Genomic DNA, 19,621 nt, shown 5'->3' with positions numbered 1-19,621 from the left:
TCTGGTGGGAGATTTTGTCGGTCAGCCCATCCTGCCTTCTCCTGGGGATTGGATTCTCATTGGTCAGTCCCTTGTTACACATCTCATTTTCCCCAATAGAATGCAAATCTTTGGGAGGAAAGAGTGTTTAATTTTTGTCTTTGTTATTTCCAGTGTCCAGCATAGTGCCTGGCACAAAGTGGGTACTTAATGCCTACTGATTGATTTTCATGAGGATCAAAAGAGAAAATAAACTGGAATACTATATAAATGCCAACTTTTATTACTATCTACTTTATAAAATGCAATATGATCTTTATCAGCTGATTCAAGTTCCCTAATTCCTAAAACTTTAAACAGCAATGTTAACAAATCCTTAATGGAATGGAGGTTGGGGGTGAGGAGTCAAGAGGTTTCACAGAGAGAAAGAGTGTTTTTAAGGCTGCTGTGTTTATTCAGGTTTATTTGAGCCTGACTGAAATTCCATCCTTTCAGCAGCCTAGTCAGAGGTTAAAATGAAAAGCATTTCAAGTGATACCAGTCTGTCTAGCTGTTGGTCTGTCTCTCACTTAGTGATCTCATCTCAATCAATATTTATGAGATATTTACAATTGAGCATTCAAAGTTATATGAAGAAGAAAAATACCAAAACTTTAGCAGAAAACGAGAACAACATTTTTGTTAGCATACCTAGATATTTTTGTATACAGACAAAAATCAGAAAAATTTCAATTCAATTTTAATCCATCACAGAGTCAAAAAGTGTTTAACTACTTGCTATATGCCAGGACCTGTGTGTAAGTGATGGGGAAATTAAATGGCTCCTGCTTACATTCTACTGGGGGAGCAACTTATATGTCTACAAATAAATACCAAATATCCACATGGTAATTCTGAGATATGGAGGCTGGCAACAGTTGCTGATGGTGTTATTACTCTGTGTGTATGCAGAACTCAAACATGGCCTTGTATTGAAGGTTATTCAGTCAGTGAATAAGTATTTATTAAGTGTCAATAACTATGCTAAATATAGGAAATGCAAAAACAGTTCTGGTCCTCAAGAAATTTCCATTTTAATGAGAGATGCAATCTGTGTGTGTGAGAGAGTGTGTGTGTGTGTATGTGTAGATATAGATATATGCATAATCGGGGGCTTCCAACCAAGTCTGGAGTATTTTGCATGAGAATTTCCTAATTCTTGGAGAAAATGTTGTTTCAATGATGCATCTGAATAAAGTCAGGCTTTAGTATGAGAATTTTAGGGATACGAGACATTCCTTATTCTTCAGAGTTTATGTGTGGTATCAGATTAATTTGGGGACTGATTTTAGATATGTGGAGAGAGCAAAACAGAAGCTACAGATGAAGAGGGAAAATGGTCTTGAATCTATCTCCTGATTTCTAATAGCCTTTCTACAGACCTTGGAGAATTTTTTCTTTGATGAGATCAGGGCCTCTTTCTTGGTTGATGTGAGATCTCATCTTCTTCTCATTAAAAGAATGCTTTCACTCGGTGCATTTTCTATTATAATCTTTATAAATTTTCCAATTTCTATTTGCTTGGGTAAATAGGTTTACTCACTATTCATTATATGTGATGATCTTTTGTGTAATGAGCTTTAGTGGCAAGGGGCCAAACTGGTGGGTATAAGCTTGGAGCAACCATTCCTGTAAGGAAGATCAAGGAGGATGATTTTTTGGCTTGTTTGTTTAGTTTTGAATTTTTTGTGTCCACAGACCAGCAATCTTAAGTGTATGTTGGGGGTGGGGTGTAGATAGGTATAATTTTAGTCCAATACCACTGGAGAAAGGATGAAAGAATGCTAAGATTAGTGGTATTTGAGGGACTTATTTGTTCCTATTTTCCAGATATCATGCAAGTGCACCTCTTTTGAAATACAGTTAGACAACTCATCTAGGTATACAAATCTTACAAATAAATATATATAAAATCTCTAGAAAATAGCATAAACTAATTCTGAGAGGGAGTACCCCAGCATCTAGGGGAGTGGACAAAGTTTTAAACAAAAAATGATGCTTAAACTGATTTTTGAAGCAAATTTTAGGGAACTTAGAAGTTCTTGAACTTAGGGCCTCATCTTCCTCATCATCTTCAAATATGGCCTCAAACACTTAAAGCTGTGTAATCCTGAACAAGTCACTTAATCCTGTTTATCTCAGTTTCCTCAAATGTAAAAGGAGCTGAAGAAGGAAATGGCAAATCAATGCAGTGTCTTTGCCAAGAAAACCCCGAATGGGATCAGAAAGAGTTGAACATGACTGAAAACACTGAACAACAACAACAGGGAAAATAGGTAAAAACAAAATTCATTTCAGGCTTCAGGAACAGCCCCATATACCACAATTGCCCTATTTTGCCATATTGCAAAATCTTTCTCCAAAATCAATTTCCCCTCTTCTCCCCTAACCTCTAACATTTCCTTCTGTACACATTCCAATAATTTTCTCTTCAGTTCAATAGGCACTCACTCAACAATAGTTGAGTGTTATACTAGGTGTAACACATTGAACTACATGAAATTTTGTCCTTCCTATGCCCTTTTTGTTCAACCTCCCTAAATCCCTTCCAGGCTATTTTCATTGCTCATTTCATCTCTAATTACACTGGTTTTTTATGTTAATATAAACCAGTATGGCATAAAGCAGTTAGATCTTCAATTGAGTTCCAATAAAATTGTAATAAAAGTTTATTTATATAGTAGATGCTCAATAAATGTTTGCTTTTAATCTTGTCATTGATAATGTAGTCATCCATATCACCTGATGGTGCTTGTGTAGTGAGCCACAGCTTCCCATGGTTATAAAAACAACAGGATGGAGGTTCCTTTTTGCTTGGCTAAGTCAGCAAGGACAAAGGAAATTCAGAGCTGGTTAAATTGTTCATAGCCTGATGTAGTATAAGGAGGTAATAGACCATTAGAAAGGAACCAAGTCACTAATGAAAACAGGAAACAAGCTTCCCTGCTCTCTGTCTTATTATTATCGTCTGGGATATTGAGTCACCTTGTTCAAGAACTTGGCATTCATTATGCAGCTCTGGATGCTGTACTTCTAACTCCATTTAGATTTCATGATGCCCTTTGGCCAACACTTTTCCAACTGCTTATGAGAAAATTCCCTATTAGGGAGATGTTGGTGGGAGAGGAACACTACAAACCAGGCCATTTAAGGGTCACTTGGAGAAATTAGGGATATTTAGGTCGAAAAAGAGAAGTCTGAGGGGTAACATTTATTTTCAAGTATTTGGAGATTTATCGTGTGGAAGATAAATTAATTCTGTTTAATCACAAGAGGACAGAAATGGGTGCAAGATGTGGGAATTGCAAAGATGCAGATTTAAACTTATTGTAAAGAAAAACTCCCTAACAGTTAGCTGTGACCCAGAGTGTCTTGTTAGGTAGTAAATTTCCTGTTACTGGAATTCTTCAAACAGAGAGTGTGAGGGATATTGTGGAGGGGATTTCCTCTCAAGATTTAGGCTGAACTTAAAAGCTTCTGAACGCCCCTGCCAATTCCATGATTCCTTAAGAACAAAGGGAGAACTTTATTAACAAAATACTTACTCGGCATCTTTAGACTTCTCTAAAAGTGTCTGTGTTTCTGTGACTTTTAGTTTTAAGCTGCTCCCTGATACTTGGTCGTCCTCACAGAGTTTCATAAGCAACTCTATTTTGTCAAGCTCTTTAGTTAGATTTTGTGAAGTTATTGGGAGGTTGAGGTCAAGGACATGATTTGCAACCTTTTCTATGTCTTCCGGTGGGACGTTCTCATCTTAAATAAGAAAATAAACATAGTTAAGGGTGATTTTCTTTGCTTTTTCTTTTATCCTTGCTTTCTTTTTACCAAACTCAGAGTCTCTTAAGGATATTTAAGCCAAAACAACAAACATTTATTAAGTGCCCACTATTTGCCCACTTCACTGTGATCATATTGTGATCCAATCACAAATTAGACCATGTGATCCAATGAATTAGACAGGGAGACAGAGCACTCAGAATGGTGGCTCTGATTATATCCCTGTTACTGTTCAATCACTTTGACTTTCTACTCTGTGAATAATGAGACAAATGGGTCCCCTTTATCACTTATAAAACTATGCCAAAAAACTAAGAAAAGAAGGTTTTTTTTTTTCCACCATGAAGAAAGTTTAAGAACTGCCCGTTTATTTCTATAGCAGTTATCATTCAATTCAATATAACAAGCACTTACCGAATGCCTCCTTCATTTTAGGCAATGTGCCAGACATGGAGGTTACAAAAAATGGTCTCTGCCCTCAAAGAACTTACATTCTTTTTCAAGAGCTTATATTTTACCTAGTATTTATGTGCTTTCATACTGATCAAAGTGAAATGAGATTAATCTCTATTTTGTTATTATGGAAAACATCATCCTTTAGTTGTGGTATAAATTTCTGAAGCCCAAATATTAGATTTCATTGACTGAACTCAAGGAACTTTCCTCTTTTAAAATATAAAACTTTTTTTTTTAACTAAGTAAGCCTGAGACATTGAGTTCATTTGTGTGGGCTGTATGTTACATTCTAGGATTTATTAGTGAATTATGCTTACTCAAAGAACCATAAATAAGAGCAGAGAATTAACATTTTGAGAATATTCTAGATGGAAAGCTGTATGACCTTGAACAAGCAATTTAACCTCCATGGCCCTTGGTTTTTTCATCTGTAAAAATGAAGGGGTGAAACTAGATGAGTTGTAAGGTCCCCTGAGTGAACAACAGTTTATTATTTCAAGATTATACATGACAGGCCATTTCCTGTCCTTGAACTACATGTGTAATTTCTAACTAATATAAAATTGCTTTTCTTATGAAGCAAAAGCAGTTGAGTAATAAAAATGAAATCGAGATGAGAAACCACCAGCAGTAAGCACACTATTTTCACAGATCACTTACCTAGCAAAAAGTCCTTTACTTTGTGGATGAGGGCTTTTATCCTCTGTTCTTCTAGATCTAGTTGGTCTTTCATACTCTCTAGTTTCTCAGTTAGCTGCAAGGCTTTGGTCTTAGTAAGTTGAGTTAGTTTTGTTATGTTTCTTATCTGCAAAGAGATTTTAAAAGTACACAGTGAGAGAAAAGAAAAACACAATTGCTGAGCTCAGCAGTTTTGCTGAACAGAATAAAATCACTCATTAAGGACAAAGTAGAAAGCTGAGTAGTCACATTTTAGTAGTCCCATTAGGGCAGGGACTGTGTTGTTTTTCTTCTTTGTATCTAGAGTACTAATAATATTAGTTAATATTTATATAGGACTTTAAGGTTCACAAGGCATTTTACATATCTCATTTGATCTTAATGATTTTATCTTACATATGAAGAAACTGAGGCTGAGAAAAGTTAAATGACTTAAGTTTCTGAGGCTATAATCAAACCTGCCTAGTACAAAATTATGAACATTTAGATTATTTTTTAATTTATTTAAAAAAACAAGTTTTTTTTTAATTTTCAAAATATGTGCAAAGATAGTTTTCAACATTTACCCTTGCAAAACTTTGTGTTCCAAATTTTTCTCCTTCACCCCATCCTCTCCCCTAGATAACAAGTAATCCAATATATGTTAAATATGTGCAATTCTTCTATACATATTTTCACAATTATCATGCTGCACAAGAAAATCAGATCAAAAAGAAAAAAAAAACTGAGAAAGAAAATAAAAATGCAAGCAAACAACAACAAAAAGGTAAAAATACTATATTGTGATCCATATTTAGTCCTTACAGTTCTCTCTGCATACATATGGCTTTCATCATCACAAATCTATTGAAAGTGATCTGAATCACTTTGTTGTTGAAAAGAATCATATCCATCACAGTTGATCACCACGTAATCTTGTTGTTGTTGTGTATAATGATCTCCTGATTCTGCTTACTTCATTTAGCATCAGTTCATGTCTCTCCAGGTCTCTCTGAAATCATCCTGTTGGTTGTTTCTTACAGAACAATAATGTTCCATAACATTCATATACAGTAATTTATTCAGCCATTCTCCAATTGATGGGCATCCACTCAGTTTCCAATTTCTTGCCACTACAAAGAGGGCTGCCACAAATATTTTTGCACATGTGGGTCCCTTTCCCTCCCTTAAGATTTATTTGTGATATAGGTCCAGTAGAAATACTGCTGGATCAAAGGATATGCACAGTTTGATAATCCTTTGGACGTACACAGATCTGAGAAGTAGACTATCCTTGAACAATTAGATTCTTAACAAGTATTTGTTGTTTAACTTTAAAAAATTATACTGAAAAGTAATCCTGATTAATTTTCACTATAATGTATTATTGTACTGTGGAAACATTATCTTTGAAACACATTTCAGATCTAGGTTTATGTTTCCATGATCAAAACCAATACTGAAAAAAATACAGATTTAATGTAGATTCTCTTTTTTAAGAAATTAAAATAAAGACAATTCAATCTAACATTTATGACCTTCTGTTATGAGCTATAGATAAACAAACAAAATATGAAACAGACCTAACCTTCAAGGAGCTTAAATTGTACTGAGGGTGTGTGTGAGAAGATACAACAAATACATAAGTGAAATCAATACCAAAAAAAAAAAAGGAGAAAATGTTCATAACTGGTGGGAGTGATTCAAGGAACTTAGGAAGCCCTCATGTAGAAGGTGATATCCGAGGTGAGTTTGAGTTCAAGATTTAAAAATGGGGAGTTTAGGAGATAACATGTACTGATCAGGCATGCATGGTGCACAATACAGATGCTATAGATAGAGCGATGTGTGTTGGGAAAAGTCAGCAGGTCAGTTTGACTGGAGTGGGTAGGGACATTTTGGGTAAAGCTATAAGAAATAATTCTGGAAGTTTGGTTGGAGCTCAATTGCAGAAAGCTTTGCCAAACAAAGGATTTTATTCTGGAGACAATAGGGAATAAAATTTCTTGATTGACATGAGTGACATGTTGTAATCTGTTTTAGGAATATTACTTTGACAGCTATGTGAAGGAGGAGTGTACATTTCATAAGTACCAATGAAGGATGGAATGGATAGGAATATCTATAGAGAAACAGGAGACTAGATCATTTAGAAGGCTATGATAATATTTCAAATGAAAAGCAATAAAGTGCCACTCCAGAATAGAGGATATATAAATAGAGAGGAGAACTGTATGCAAGAGTTATTACATAGGAGCTATCAATATGAGTTGGCAATTGATTGGATATAGAGATAGAGTGATATTTTTGTTTTTATAAAACTTTATCCAAGATGGACAACAAGTAATGCAGTGAACAGAATGACAGATATGTCACTCTGGAGTCAGGAAGACTCGAATTCAAACACTTACTAGCTGTGTGACATTAGACAAGGTACTTAATCCTATTTGCCTCAGTTTCCTCATCTGTTTGATCTAGAGAAGAGGCAACCCATCCCATTATCTTTGCCAAGAAAAGACTAAATGGGACCATGAAGAGTTATATATGATTGAAAGGAATAAACGATAATGATCCAAGTCTTAGTAGAAAATAATTGGTTGTATTTATCTTAAAATTGTCACTATAAATAATATGTTGAAGAATTGTTATTTGATTTTACTAAAAGCTTAGACTATAAGAAAAATTTTAGATCCCTAAAGTACCTTAGAGGTCATCTTGTCAAACTTCCTTACTTTACAGATGTGGGAACTCAGCCTAGAGAGTTTAAATGACTAATCTAAAGTTATATAGCTAGTCAATCCCAGAGCTAGACACAAGCTTCCTGATTCCAACTACAGCATCTTTTCTGCTGCAGTGACCCCTCTGTTTAACTTGACTAATCTCTCAAATTCTACTAATACACAGTATTTCAAAGTGAAAAAGAAAACATTCAACTTTTTAGTAAATGATTTTATCTGGAAGTGAGCTGCAGAAATAAATTACAAATATTTGGTACACTTAGATTTGAAATTAATTGTAAAAGGCTTGCGGTCTGGAAAATAAGATTCTAATCTTTAAATGTGTGACTTTCGACTGACATTCTTGTGCTTTTCTCTATGATACATGGAAACAAAACTGGGTAGGAATAGAACAATGCTGCCATTAAGTTGGATGTAATCACGTAAATCAGTGTCAACATAAGTGGGGCTAATTAGAGTTGGAACATCACCCTTGACCTGGATATAATTTGAAAAAAAAGGCTTTAGTTTTTTTTTTTTTTTCATTTATGTAGCTTTTTGTTTTTGCTTTTTTTTTTTTTTTTAAGTTCAACACAGTTTAAGTTATGGCCAGTGGTGAATTTTAAAGGAAGAGAGAAAGGAATTTTAAAGGAAGAGTGAGCAAAAATGTGTCTTAATTTTATCTTTTCCGGGGGAATATTTTCCTAAATTCCCTAAATTTCTCATTCTAAAGGACAGTATAAAGAATTTAGGTATCAATCATAAAAGTAAGAGTGATAGAACTAAAGATAGTGGAAAAGAAATTCCCAACTGATGTAGTGTAGCCTAGCGGGTACTCTATTGTATAGCAAAATAAATTGTTGAATGATGTCATTTTTCAGTTATCTTATGCCTGTCATTATGGGTTTCTAAGTCATTCTCCCAGTTTCATTTTAAGATTGTCTGTTTTCCTTCCTAATCAAGCAAAAGATAAAACATTTCTATCAATCAGATAGCTTTTCCCCCATTTTTCTCCTTCAACACTATAATTCGCTTACATTGAAACTAAATTTTGTTAATATGATCTTTATAGATTATCATTTAAAGTATTTTTACTTTATCAATCAATCAATTAAAGTATTATTTGACACAAAAGAAACAACAAAGATTAGCTTTGTGAGATAAAAGTCAAAGTTTGTTAAGCCTATATCCACATAATATTTTTTTAAGAAAGGGATAGTTTTAGCATAAAACAGTTAAAGATCAAGCTTAAATGAAAATAAGAAAAACTCAAAGTTATTATGATTTTAAATACCAATTTTCAACATTTAGCTTATAATGGAAGATTATAAGTAATCATAAAATAGAGAAAAGCAGTGTGTATATGTGTAAGGGAAAGATTCCTTAGAGGAGCTTTATGTGATACTTTGGTAAATTCTGATAACATCAAGATCATTAATCGATAAAATCAAATGCAGAACAAATAAATATAAAATGAAAAAAAATTGCCAATGTTTTTATATGAATTTATCCTTCCCGTAAATCAGAGTGGAACTACCAATATCAGATATTCTAGATGAGAAAGTAGAAATGCCACGTAAGAAAATAAAGTCAGGAAGAGGGGCTAAATCTGACTAAATATGTAACAAGTGATTTGGGCTGGAAACACGACAATTTCAAAGGCTCTAAAGGACCAATTTTCAAGAAAACTCAAAGAAAGATGATACTAAATGAATGAAAAAAAGGCACAGGTGCTATTGTTATCAATAAAGACAACTGAAAAAATTCATCTCTCTACTTTCTTATCTCCATAACATCTTTCTGAAATCAGGTTCCTTGAAAAAAGGAGGAGGGAACAACAGGTTTTTATAAATTATTTTCAACAGAAGATTTTCAAGTCACATAAATGACTGAAAAATGTGGCAAACCGTTTAGCATCCCATTATTAATTATCCCATTTTATGAAAATTAGTTTCAAAGATTAACAGTCTCTCATGCTTTTGTTAAGATCATAAAAGAATCCTTGATAAATAAAACAATCAAGATATCCTCATTCAGTGAAACTTAGATCAATATCAAATGAGGCACAAAATAAGGAGGCTTATGCTTGATAAAACTATTAATCTTTTTTTTGATGTGTGTGTATGGAAGACATCCTGAACAGAATTCAGCTGGGAAAGGAAATGGGGGTTTCTCCAGATGTTCCTATACGTGGATGACTTCATATTGATTGTATTGAGCCCCAGAATACCATAGATTCTCCTCAGTTAAGTTCTTGGCCACTCAGAAGAGATTGTTCTTATTACATAGGAAAAACCAAGTGGATAAACAATTTTTATTGCCCAGACTATGACATATAATTATATGGTTAACTCACTGGGTTATATAAGTGTTCTTGAACTTTTTGGTTTCAAGATCTTTTTCAAACTAAAAAATTATTAAGGACCCCATTGTTTAGGTGAGATATAGGTTATATCAGTTAATATCTGACATACTGTAAATTAAAACTGATATCATTTAAAAAGATTTATTCTTTTTAAATAACTATAAACTCATGTTAAAAGATAGTATATTTTAAATGAAAAATATATTTTCTGAAACAAATTGTGAAGAGTGGGATTATTTTACCTATTTTTTAAAAAATTCTTTTAGGATCTAGCTTAATTGAAGACAGCTGGATTCTTAGATCAGCCCAGCCATTCAATTTATTGTGGCTTAGTTGAAATATATGAAGAAAATCCAGCTTCATACAAATATGTGACTGGAAAAAAAGGCATATTTTAACAGGCAAATAATATCTTACTACTAATGTGAAAATAGTTTTGACTCTGTGGACTTCCTGAAAGGGTCCTGTTGTTCCATAGTTCATGAATCATTGAGTTAGACCATCAGTCTATACTGCATACGTTTGGACATCATTGGAGATAACTCATGAACTGATTAGACTATGGAGTAAGGAAAAGGACATTATATTGAATTGTGTTTGGAAAACTACATTGTATTTTTAATAATCTGACTCTCTGACATATACAACCATTCCCCTTAAAGACTAATATTCACTGGGTGATTCTATGGAATCTCACAAACTCCGAACAATAAAAATTATGGATGACTCTAAGGGCAATGTGAAGAATCATATTATATAAGTAGATTGTACCACACAATGATTTACTCACAATAAGTGATGCAGAAGACATCATTTGCAAAATGTGTATTTAGAAAACAATGTGGATTAGTCATGTAAAGAGAGGGAGGGATAAGAACTAGATAGTGTGAGTGCTTCATTGGTACTTATGAAATGGAAAAAACGGTTTTTAAAGGAAAGGAAGCTCCTTTAGGGCTTGTTTAGGGAAGAAGATGGATGAAATTAGGATAGAATGAGGAGAGAACAAAGTATACAAAGATCACTAATCCATTAGCGAATCCAAGTAAAGAAAAACAAGAAGTTAAAAAATTGGGTTCTTTTGTAAATAAAGTTAGAAGGAAAAAATAGGATGGTTCCAAATTAGTATCAGTACTAATATGTTGAAATTTCTGATAATATATTAGAATTGTTACTAAAAAATAACTTGAATCACTCTTTTATGCTTTTGTGAAGTTAAGGCCAAACTGATCCTTGACATTGTGAATGGTGTAAATATATTATATCAGAAAATTATTGGGTTCTTTCTCCATTCTTTCATGAATTCATTGCATTGTGAGGGCACAGAAATCTTGTCACTTCTTTTTACATTGGTATTTAATGAAACTATATTTTTCTGTAATGTGGTTACTCTCTTTTCTGGGATAGATAGCAACTTTTTCATGTCTTCTTTATGGAACTCTGGCTCTGAAGTTAAGGAACATCTGAGATTAAATCTGAACCCAGACATTAACTTTGTAGCCAGAGGAAGATTTTTAATTCTTTCAGCCCCAGTTTTCTCATTTGTAAAATAAGAATCCACCTCCCAAGGTTTTTGTGTAGTTCAAAAATATATTCGAAGCACTTTGAAAACTTTAAAGCTGTATAAAAATTATGATGATGTTGATAATAATAATGTCCTTCAATAAATTCCCTACCAAAGATCTAATTGATACAATGGAGGACTTTTCTTGTTTTGCTTCCCTGGATATAGGAGGAGTACATATACAGAAATCAAAGACTATTTCACTGTTGCCTCTATCATCTGCACCTAGCATGGTGTCTAGCATAAACAATAATAACAACAACAAACATTTTTGTGGCATTTTAATGTTTGCAAAGAATTTTATGAAGCATCTTCTTGATTTATGGTCTAGCGATCTATCCAATATATTACATATCATTTTATAAATGCTCACTGATTGATTTTTTGTGAGTTCCTCATTAGATTGTAAGCTCTTTGAAGGCAGGGACCGTTTTTCTTCTTTTTTGTATTTTTAGTGCTTAGTATTTTTCCTGGCATGTAGGAGGCACTTAAATATTGATTGATTGATTGATAGGTACTAATGCACTAATATTAAAATGTACTCAGGATATGCTGTTGCATCTCATTCTTGACTGGCCCATCTACCTTTTGGATCTTGTATGTTCTTGATAAGATCTTTTAGGCCATTTTTTTCTTGACACCCATCTTAGGAGAATTCAATATCTTGTTTTGGAATGAGGTAACAAAAGTTACCAAACAATAGTTTCAAGAAAAATCTTTAGCCTGCTATAATTATTTACTTCTAGAATAATTAATCTGATATCCTAATGTTGTTTTCAATCACTTTTATGAAATATTAGAAGTGGGTTCTTTTTTTTTTTTTTGAATCTAATCGTCTTATTGTAAAGCTATTCCATTGCCCCACTCCCACTCCATTCCAAGTTTTTCTCTTCAACTGGGATTTAAAAAATCTTCATTCCTCCATTTTATGGCTCCCTAACTATTTTGATCCAGTTAGGTGACTACAGAGCTAAGATTAAGATTATTTTATCTATACTTTGGCTTTTAAAATTGGCTAAAAGATATTATGTACCTGCCTAATTAATGCTAGACTAAGAGTTGAAGCAGTTTCTTGACAGGCTGTATCCATGTCATTTAGATACAAATACAAAATTCTAATTCTTGTCCTCCTTTCTTTTCTCTTTCTCTTCTATAAGACAACAATAGGCTAGAATTCTCTACAGAAAAAGCACAGATATGACTATATTGGTAGATTTCTTTCTACTGCAATCATGCAATGCACGATCTCTTTAAGGTTTACAATACACTTTAAAAATATGTATAATCTGACTTTCTCTGACCCTGGTTTCTCAGCATGCAGGTGGTTCTAAGCAATTTGAATAAGAAAACTTCCCAATTTAGTTCTCTTTCCTAAAAAGTCCAATATTCTGATATTCTTTTGATTAATATGGCCATTATTCATTTATTCTCTCCCACTTTCTCTCATAGAGTTTTTTAAAACCCTCCAAAGAAATGTAAATCTAGAATGCAAGTAATGCTGCATTGGCCAAGACAGTTCAAATTAATAGCTTTCTTTAAGACCCGAAGTTGGAAGGTCGACTCTAGAGAATCACAGAATATTGGAAGTGCATTCCCTGAATTCAGAAATGAGTTACCTAGTCTAAATCCTTCATTTAGAGATGATAATACTGAGGTCTGGAGAGGTCAAACAATTTGTCCAAGATGGCAGCTTTCTTGATTAGTTGTTGCCAAAAGAACTAGTTTGAATTCTGGCTATGACATTTACTGGGTGAATGAACCTAGGCAAAGTCACTTGTTTTTTCTCCAAATAAGTTTCATCATCTATAAAGTGAGATCCTTGCCCTACCCACCTCAATGGTTGTGAGGACATGTTTTGAAATTTGTTAGGTGTGATTGCAATGTGAAGGATTGTTGTTACTGCTTTTCCTGTTGTATCACACCATCTCTTTCTGCATATTCTTTGCTGTCAAAAGGCCAAGATATTAAAAGCCTGGCCACACAGCAGGTGGTCAGTTTTTTCTAGTAGGTCAGCTTTTTCAAACAATTTGTATAGCAAATCAATGAGATAATATCTGTATCTCCCTTAGCATAGAGCCTGGCACGTAGTAGGGGCTTAACACATGCTTATTTATTTTCCTTCCCATTGATAGCTTGGGAACCATTTGTATCTCTGCAGGACAGATTTGAGTAGTTATTGATAACTTTCTTCAGTGATGACCAGTTACACTACATTTGCTCTGAAACCCCTCTTACAGCTTCTATCCATATCGTTAGGTATATGTATAGAGAGATGAACTAACCAATCACACAGACACATATATGATATATATATATATATATATATATACACACACACACACACTCATATGAATATATGTATATGCGCATATATTCTACATAATATATCTCCCCTACATAAAATTTATATTTATTGTTGTTGAGTTGTGTCCCCCTCTATATGACAAAAGTCCATGGGATTTTCTTGGCAAAGAAATTGGAATAGTTTGCTAATTCTTTTGTGTCCCCATTTTATAGATGAGGAACTGAGGCAAATAGGAATTAAGTGACTTGCCCAGGGTCACACAGCTAATAAGTATCTAAAGGCAAATTTGAACTTAGATTTTCCTGACTTGGTGCCCAGTGTTCTACTGTATGACTTAGCTGCCCCCTCAATGTATATCCTACATACATATAAACTGTATATCCCCCCCACATATAAAATATATATCCTACCTGTACATGATGTACATATGCACATTATACCTATATAATTTATCCATGTATCCTATAGGCTTCCTTATTAACTAGGGAAGGGAGAAAAGGCCAGTACAGCAGGTGTCCAATCCCAGCCCTTTTCTGATACTGGCTGCTGGACTCCATTGCCCTAATACCTCCTCTTCGTACAATATGATGCTTACCATACTTAAACATCACTTTAATATAATCCACGAACCCACTGTCCAAAGAGGGTTAGGTATCCAAAAAGCTAAAGGACTCCATTATGGTCTAATCAAACCTCTAGCATAGATTAGTGTTGTGGTCCTTGAGGATAGCCCAAAGAAGGTGGAATATGTGATTAAGAAGCATGCAAGTCAGCTGCTTCAAAGGCTCACAGTCCCGGGGCCAGCCAGAGTGTCCCACATTTTTGGGTTCACTTGGGTATGTGAAGGATAAAGGTCAGACAGGGTTATGCTTAATGGGGATTCTAAACATAGTGCAGGTCTCTAGCAAGAGATCAAAGAACCTCCCAGGCTGTCCTGCTGACAGGGAAACAGCTCTGGAATCTTTTTTAGCTAGACTAGGGTATCCTTAGTCTCTTCTCATATCATTGGGAGCTGTTGGCATAATGAATCCCAGATAGATGAGGAAACAAAAAAATAAGTTCAAGCTCAGATACTAGCATATTGGGCAAATCTCTTGAGTTCTCTCAGACTTCATTTCTTCATCTATAAAATGAGAATATAATAGTACTTCTAGGGTTGTTGGAAGGATCAAATGAATTCACATATGTAAAGTACTGGCTATTATTATTTAAATCAGTGCTCTGAACGGTCACTTTCTGTGACATCTCCCCCAAAATATGCCGATGGCAAATGTATATGTAACTAAAATGTCACCAATATTTATCTATTTGCATGTTATGGACAAAATCCTCAAATCTCCCTTGCCCTTGCTTCTCCCTCCTTTTCCCCTCCCCTCCTCTCCTCTCTTCTCCTCTGTCTTTTATTTTGTCTATTTATTTCTTCCTTCTTTTCTTCCTTCCTCCCTTCCTCTCCCCTTTTTTATCTCTTCCTCTCTCCCTTCCTTCCTTTCTTCCTTCTCTTCCTCTCTCCCTTCTTTTCTTCCTTTCTTCCTTTTCTTCCTCCATCCCTTCTTTCTTTCCTTCTTTTTCTCTCTCCCTTCCTTTCCTTCCTTTTCTTTTCTTCTTTCCCTCCCTCCCTCCTTCTTTCCTTCCTTTTCTCTTTCTCTAAAGAGATATAGATATAACTATAGAAAGATAAATATAGATAAATATCTATTTGTCTCTGTATTTATCCACACACATTGTAAAAAATATTTCACTCATTAAATTCAGGTCCATCTTATTGAACAGATGGCAGACTTGTATCCCTTGGGCCATATCATAAAGTTTTGTGAATATTTTGCACATTGAGCAACTAAGAATCCAAATTAAGTCCTTGTATACACAATCCCCAGAGTTCTCCTTATATTCTTTGCACTTGGCCTGGGGACATGGCCCACATTTTTGGCTTCAGAGATAATATTCTCTGACCAACTCTGGGAGTTGTATTAGCATTTAAAATTTTTTTTCTCAAATCAGCCCAAACTGACTCAGTCCCTGATTTATTCCTTAGAATTGTGCTAAGCAAAATTATTAAAGTTGATCCTCAAGGAGTTTGCACTCTAGGTGGTAAAAAAACAAGCATACAAAAAGAACCAAGAATGTGACTGAAATATAAGTAAGTACTAAATGACTAAAAGTAGAGTCTGCTCTCAAGTAGTTTACAGTTTAGTTCAGAGAATGAAAAACTAAGAATTCAAGATCGACCATACAAGTGAAATGAATGGTACAATAATTCAGAGGAAGTTGCTTTGATCTACAATGTCTGAGAAGGCTTCAGAGAGTTAACAGTTTGGTTGGAACTTGAAGAATGTATAGAATTCAGAGAAATGGATTGGGGAATAAAATAAATTTAGGCACTATGTTGAAAACTTAGTATAAATGCCACCTTCTTCATGAAACCTTTGTGCCTTAGAGTACACATAGCACTGTGTTTAAATTTTTTTATGTTATCATATATTATTTTATTTATTTTAAAAATTGTAACAAATCCTTATGCATTATAGTTTGGTGTGTGCATGCATGCTTGCCTAGTGCAGTGTAAGTACTTAATACTGATTGAATCAAATTAGTTTAAAAGTTAAATAATATGATCATATTTGATAAGTATGGACAAATGGTATAAAACCTGAGACTTTCCTTCAAAAGTCCCTTTTAACATTTTGTAATTTGTGAGTTTCATAAGATTTCCAATAAGCGCTTGAATTCCTAAAAGATTATTTTTTTGCTTAGAGAGACCTAGAGTCATATCCCCTTAGGGGGTAGGATTCTTGTAAATTTCCATATGTTGCTTGACTGAAAGAATGCATGACACAGGTACAGTAACTGAAAAAAGAAATAAGCACACTTCTGCAATCTAAAGTATGGATAGTAAATCAAAAGTTTAATCTTTTACTCTTGAGAATATCCACTTCAAAAAATCACTGTTGTCTTTTCTCAATTTAGAGATGTTTACTTCAGATAATCTATGTGCTTAGTTAATCATTTTCCTTTGGAAGGTAAATTACATGAAGGGAGAGTCCATTTTTTTAACTTTGATAAATTTAGTTTTTGAATAACAGAAAAGTTATATAGTTTCATTTTCATTCACCTACTTTTTTCTGAATAATGTCACATTATTATTTTACTGTTCAAGCATGATGGAATGACATGGGATTTAATTACCTGATTCTCTGATAGTTGTAGCTGGTTAGTCAGATTATTAATCATAGAGTCAGTTTCCTCAGCTCTCTTGGCAGCATCCCTTGAAAGGGTTAGAGAACCATTACAGTTTGGACCTCCACAAATCCTGTGCTCATCAGCATCTTTACACAGAGCTCCCCCACAGGGCGAAAGAATATATGACGAGTTACCTGGCATTCCACATACCTAAAAAAAGAATTTGTTGTCAGAAACTTGTTTGAAATGCAAAAGCTCAGAAATTTGATACTGATACAAGGCATATTAAAAATTCCATTTAATGAAATATGAAGGAGCACAGCAAATTGTTAATATTTGCCTGAAAGCAATCACTGTACACGGTCTGCTGTTCCAAATTTTATTACACCTAAGCATTTTTAACTTTTTATAATCATAGTTTTGAGGGTTTTATATCGATTAACATATTTTATTTTTCTAGCTAACTTGTAAAATAACATTAACTAAAGTAAGACAAGGCTACTAAATTACTTGATCAAGTTTTTATATTAATACATTCCAGTGTGATGAGTGTTTTTTACTCATGATGTTTCAGAAACAATAATAGATCAAGAAATTAATAGGTACCATCTCTATTATTTGGATTTTGAAAATATTGCCTGAGGAAAGTCCCCCCTGAGTTTTTTAGTATTAGGGGTTACTCTAGCCTAGGCTGAAAGTACAATGGCCACATTCAAGACCTGATCTTGTTAGTGACTGAGAGGAGTTTCAACCTGCTCCATTTCTGAGTTGGTCTGTTTTATCCCTCCCTTGGAAATGAGAGAAAGAATAATCATATTGGTGTTGAAGTTGGGTTGGACACCCAATGGACTTAACCCTCAGCAGGGCAGAACTCCAGAGCTCAAGAGAACCACCAGCCTTACCCTCCATAATGGCAGGGATTAAGATGTGTATTGCTGTACCAAGCTAGAGAGACTTTCTAAGAAGAAAAAAATGTAATGGAAGAAAAACTAAAGAAATGAGATAGAAATCACAGGACAATTTTAATGTATAATGTTTTCTGTTTACCTTTTCATTCAATTTTTGGATATCTGGAGTCTGGATCTGTTTTAATTTTTCCCGTGAGAAGTTTACTTTTGAGGTTAGTCCAGCTATCATAGTAAGTAAATCATTCCTGGTACTTTCAGATTGTTTTATGATAAATGTGGTATCATTAATTTTCTCTTCTGCAGATAATGATATTTGATAATATTTCTCGATCGTTGAGGCATCTGTATCAATGTAAAATGTAGTGAAAAGACAGTTGAGAGAAAAGCTTGTTCTATATCAGCCATCTCGATCCATCCCAGCAGCCTGTGTCTTCCCTCAAAGTATTTTGAGTCTATTTTGCACATACCTATATAAGTTGTTACCCCTTACAGTACAAACATTCCTACACTGTAAGTTCCTTGAGGGCAGGAATCTTTCACTTTTGCTTTTGTATTCCTAGAACTTAGTATAGCTCCAAGGATGCATAGGATCACCTCCTCTAAGTTTAGAGATGAAAGACATCTTAGAGGTCATTTAGTTCAATCCTTTCATTTTACAGATGATAAAACTGAGTCACAAAGAGTAAAATGACTTCAATTTTTAACCAATATCACAAAGTAATTATCATCAGAGGTGAGATGAACTAGTGACTTCATGTTTGGTATTCTTTCCCCTGATTATCTGAAGACAGTAGTCCCATGATTTATTTATTTTCTTCAAATAACTCTTCCTCCCAACATTGGTTCTTTCATTCTCTTTGAACTTGCATTTAAGGCTGTAGAACTATAGACTTATTATACAGAGGAAGTTTGCCTAGCAGTATGATGGACTTTTTAGGAAAATATAAGGAAAGAAAGAAAGTATTCTGGCCATGTCCTCATGGTCCCTGAACATCTATGAGGCTGTTCTTTATTACATCTACACTGCATATTGATCGATTGGCGGAATAACTAATCTTTAGATGTACTCACTTCTTTATTTTATCTGAGTTCATCTTTTTAGTCTCTGCCATATGCCAAACATATTAGTTTAATGTGTGCATATTCTCTTTCCTGATATGCAAAAAATTCTGAGAAAGGCTTCCTATCTCTCTGCCCCATTAAAACTATGAAATAAATAGAACAGAAGTATGTCTTTCTTTTGTGTGTCTGTCTACCATATCTCCTTCTCCTTGGCAATCCAAAAATTCTTCTGTAACTATGATTGTAATTTCTTCCTTTGCCAGATCCTGTTATTTTGACTATGATAGTAGCAGACACTATAATTAAATCAATTTGGGTCCCCAGAGCATTTAGGTTCCAAGGAATTTGGGAGTCTCTTATGGCTCTTGGTGTTGAATAATGAATAGTTATATAATTATATTATGAATAATTAAATAATCAATGAATAATTATATAAAATGAGAGGCAATGTGGCATAGTAGTTGGTGAGAATGATCCCAAGAAAACCTAGGTTTAAATCTTATCTTTGATCATAACTAAGCTCTTGTTGACTTCATGTAACTCTCTAAAGCTGTAAGTTGTAGAACTATAATAATATATCTTGGTGGGAAGAGTTTCTTACTTGGAGTTCACTATAAT

The 19,621-nt window shown here is 34.0% G+C and overlaps 1 protein-coding gene across 1 annotated transcript in view; it reads right to left on the bottom strand.

Annotated features, from left to right (window-relative positions):
- LAMB4 (laminin subunit beta 4) overlaps nt 1–19,621 on the bottom strand; it is a 125,861-nt gene that overhangs the window by 22,505 nt on the left and 83,735 nt on the right. The window contains exons 27-30 of the mRNA XM_051962414.1: nt 18,081–18,283; nt 17,040–17,243; nt 4,912–5,056; nt 3,564–3,771 (exon numbers count right to left, since the gene is read on the bottom strand). Coding sequence (XP_051818374.1) covers nt 3,564–3,771; nt 4,912–5,056; nt 17,040–17,243; nt 18,081–18,283 — 760 coding nt within the window. The remainder of the gene's footprint in view (nt 1–3,563; nt 3,772–4,911; nt 5,057–17,039; nt 17,244–18,080; nt 18,284–19,621) is intronic.

Source organism: Antechinus flavipes, chromosome 5 (genome assembly GCF_016432865.1).
Source record: "Antechinus flavipes isolate AdamAnt ecotype Samford, QLD, Australia chromosome 5, AdamAnt_v2, whole genome shotgun sequence".
Lineage (NCBI taxonomy): Eukaryota > Metazoa > Chordata > Mammalia > Dasyuromorphia > Dasyuridae > Antechinus > Antechinus flavipes.
This window is presented reverse-complemented; position numbering and strand designations above follow the sequence as displayed.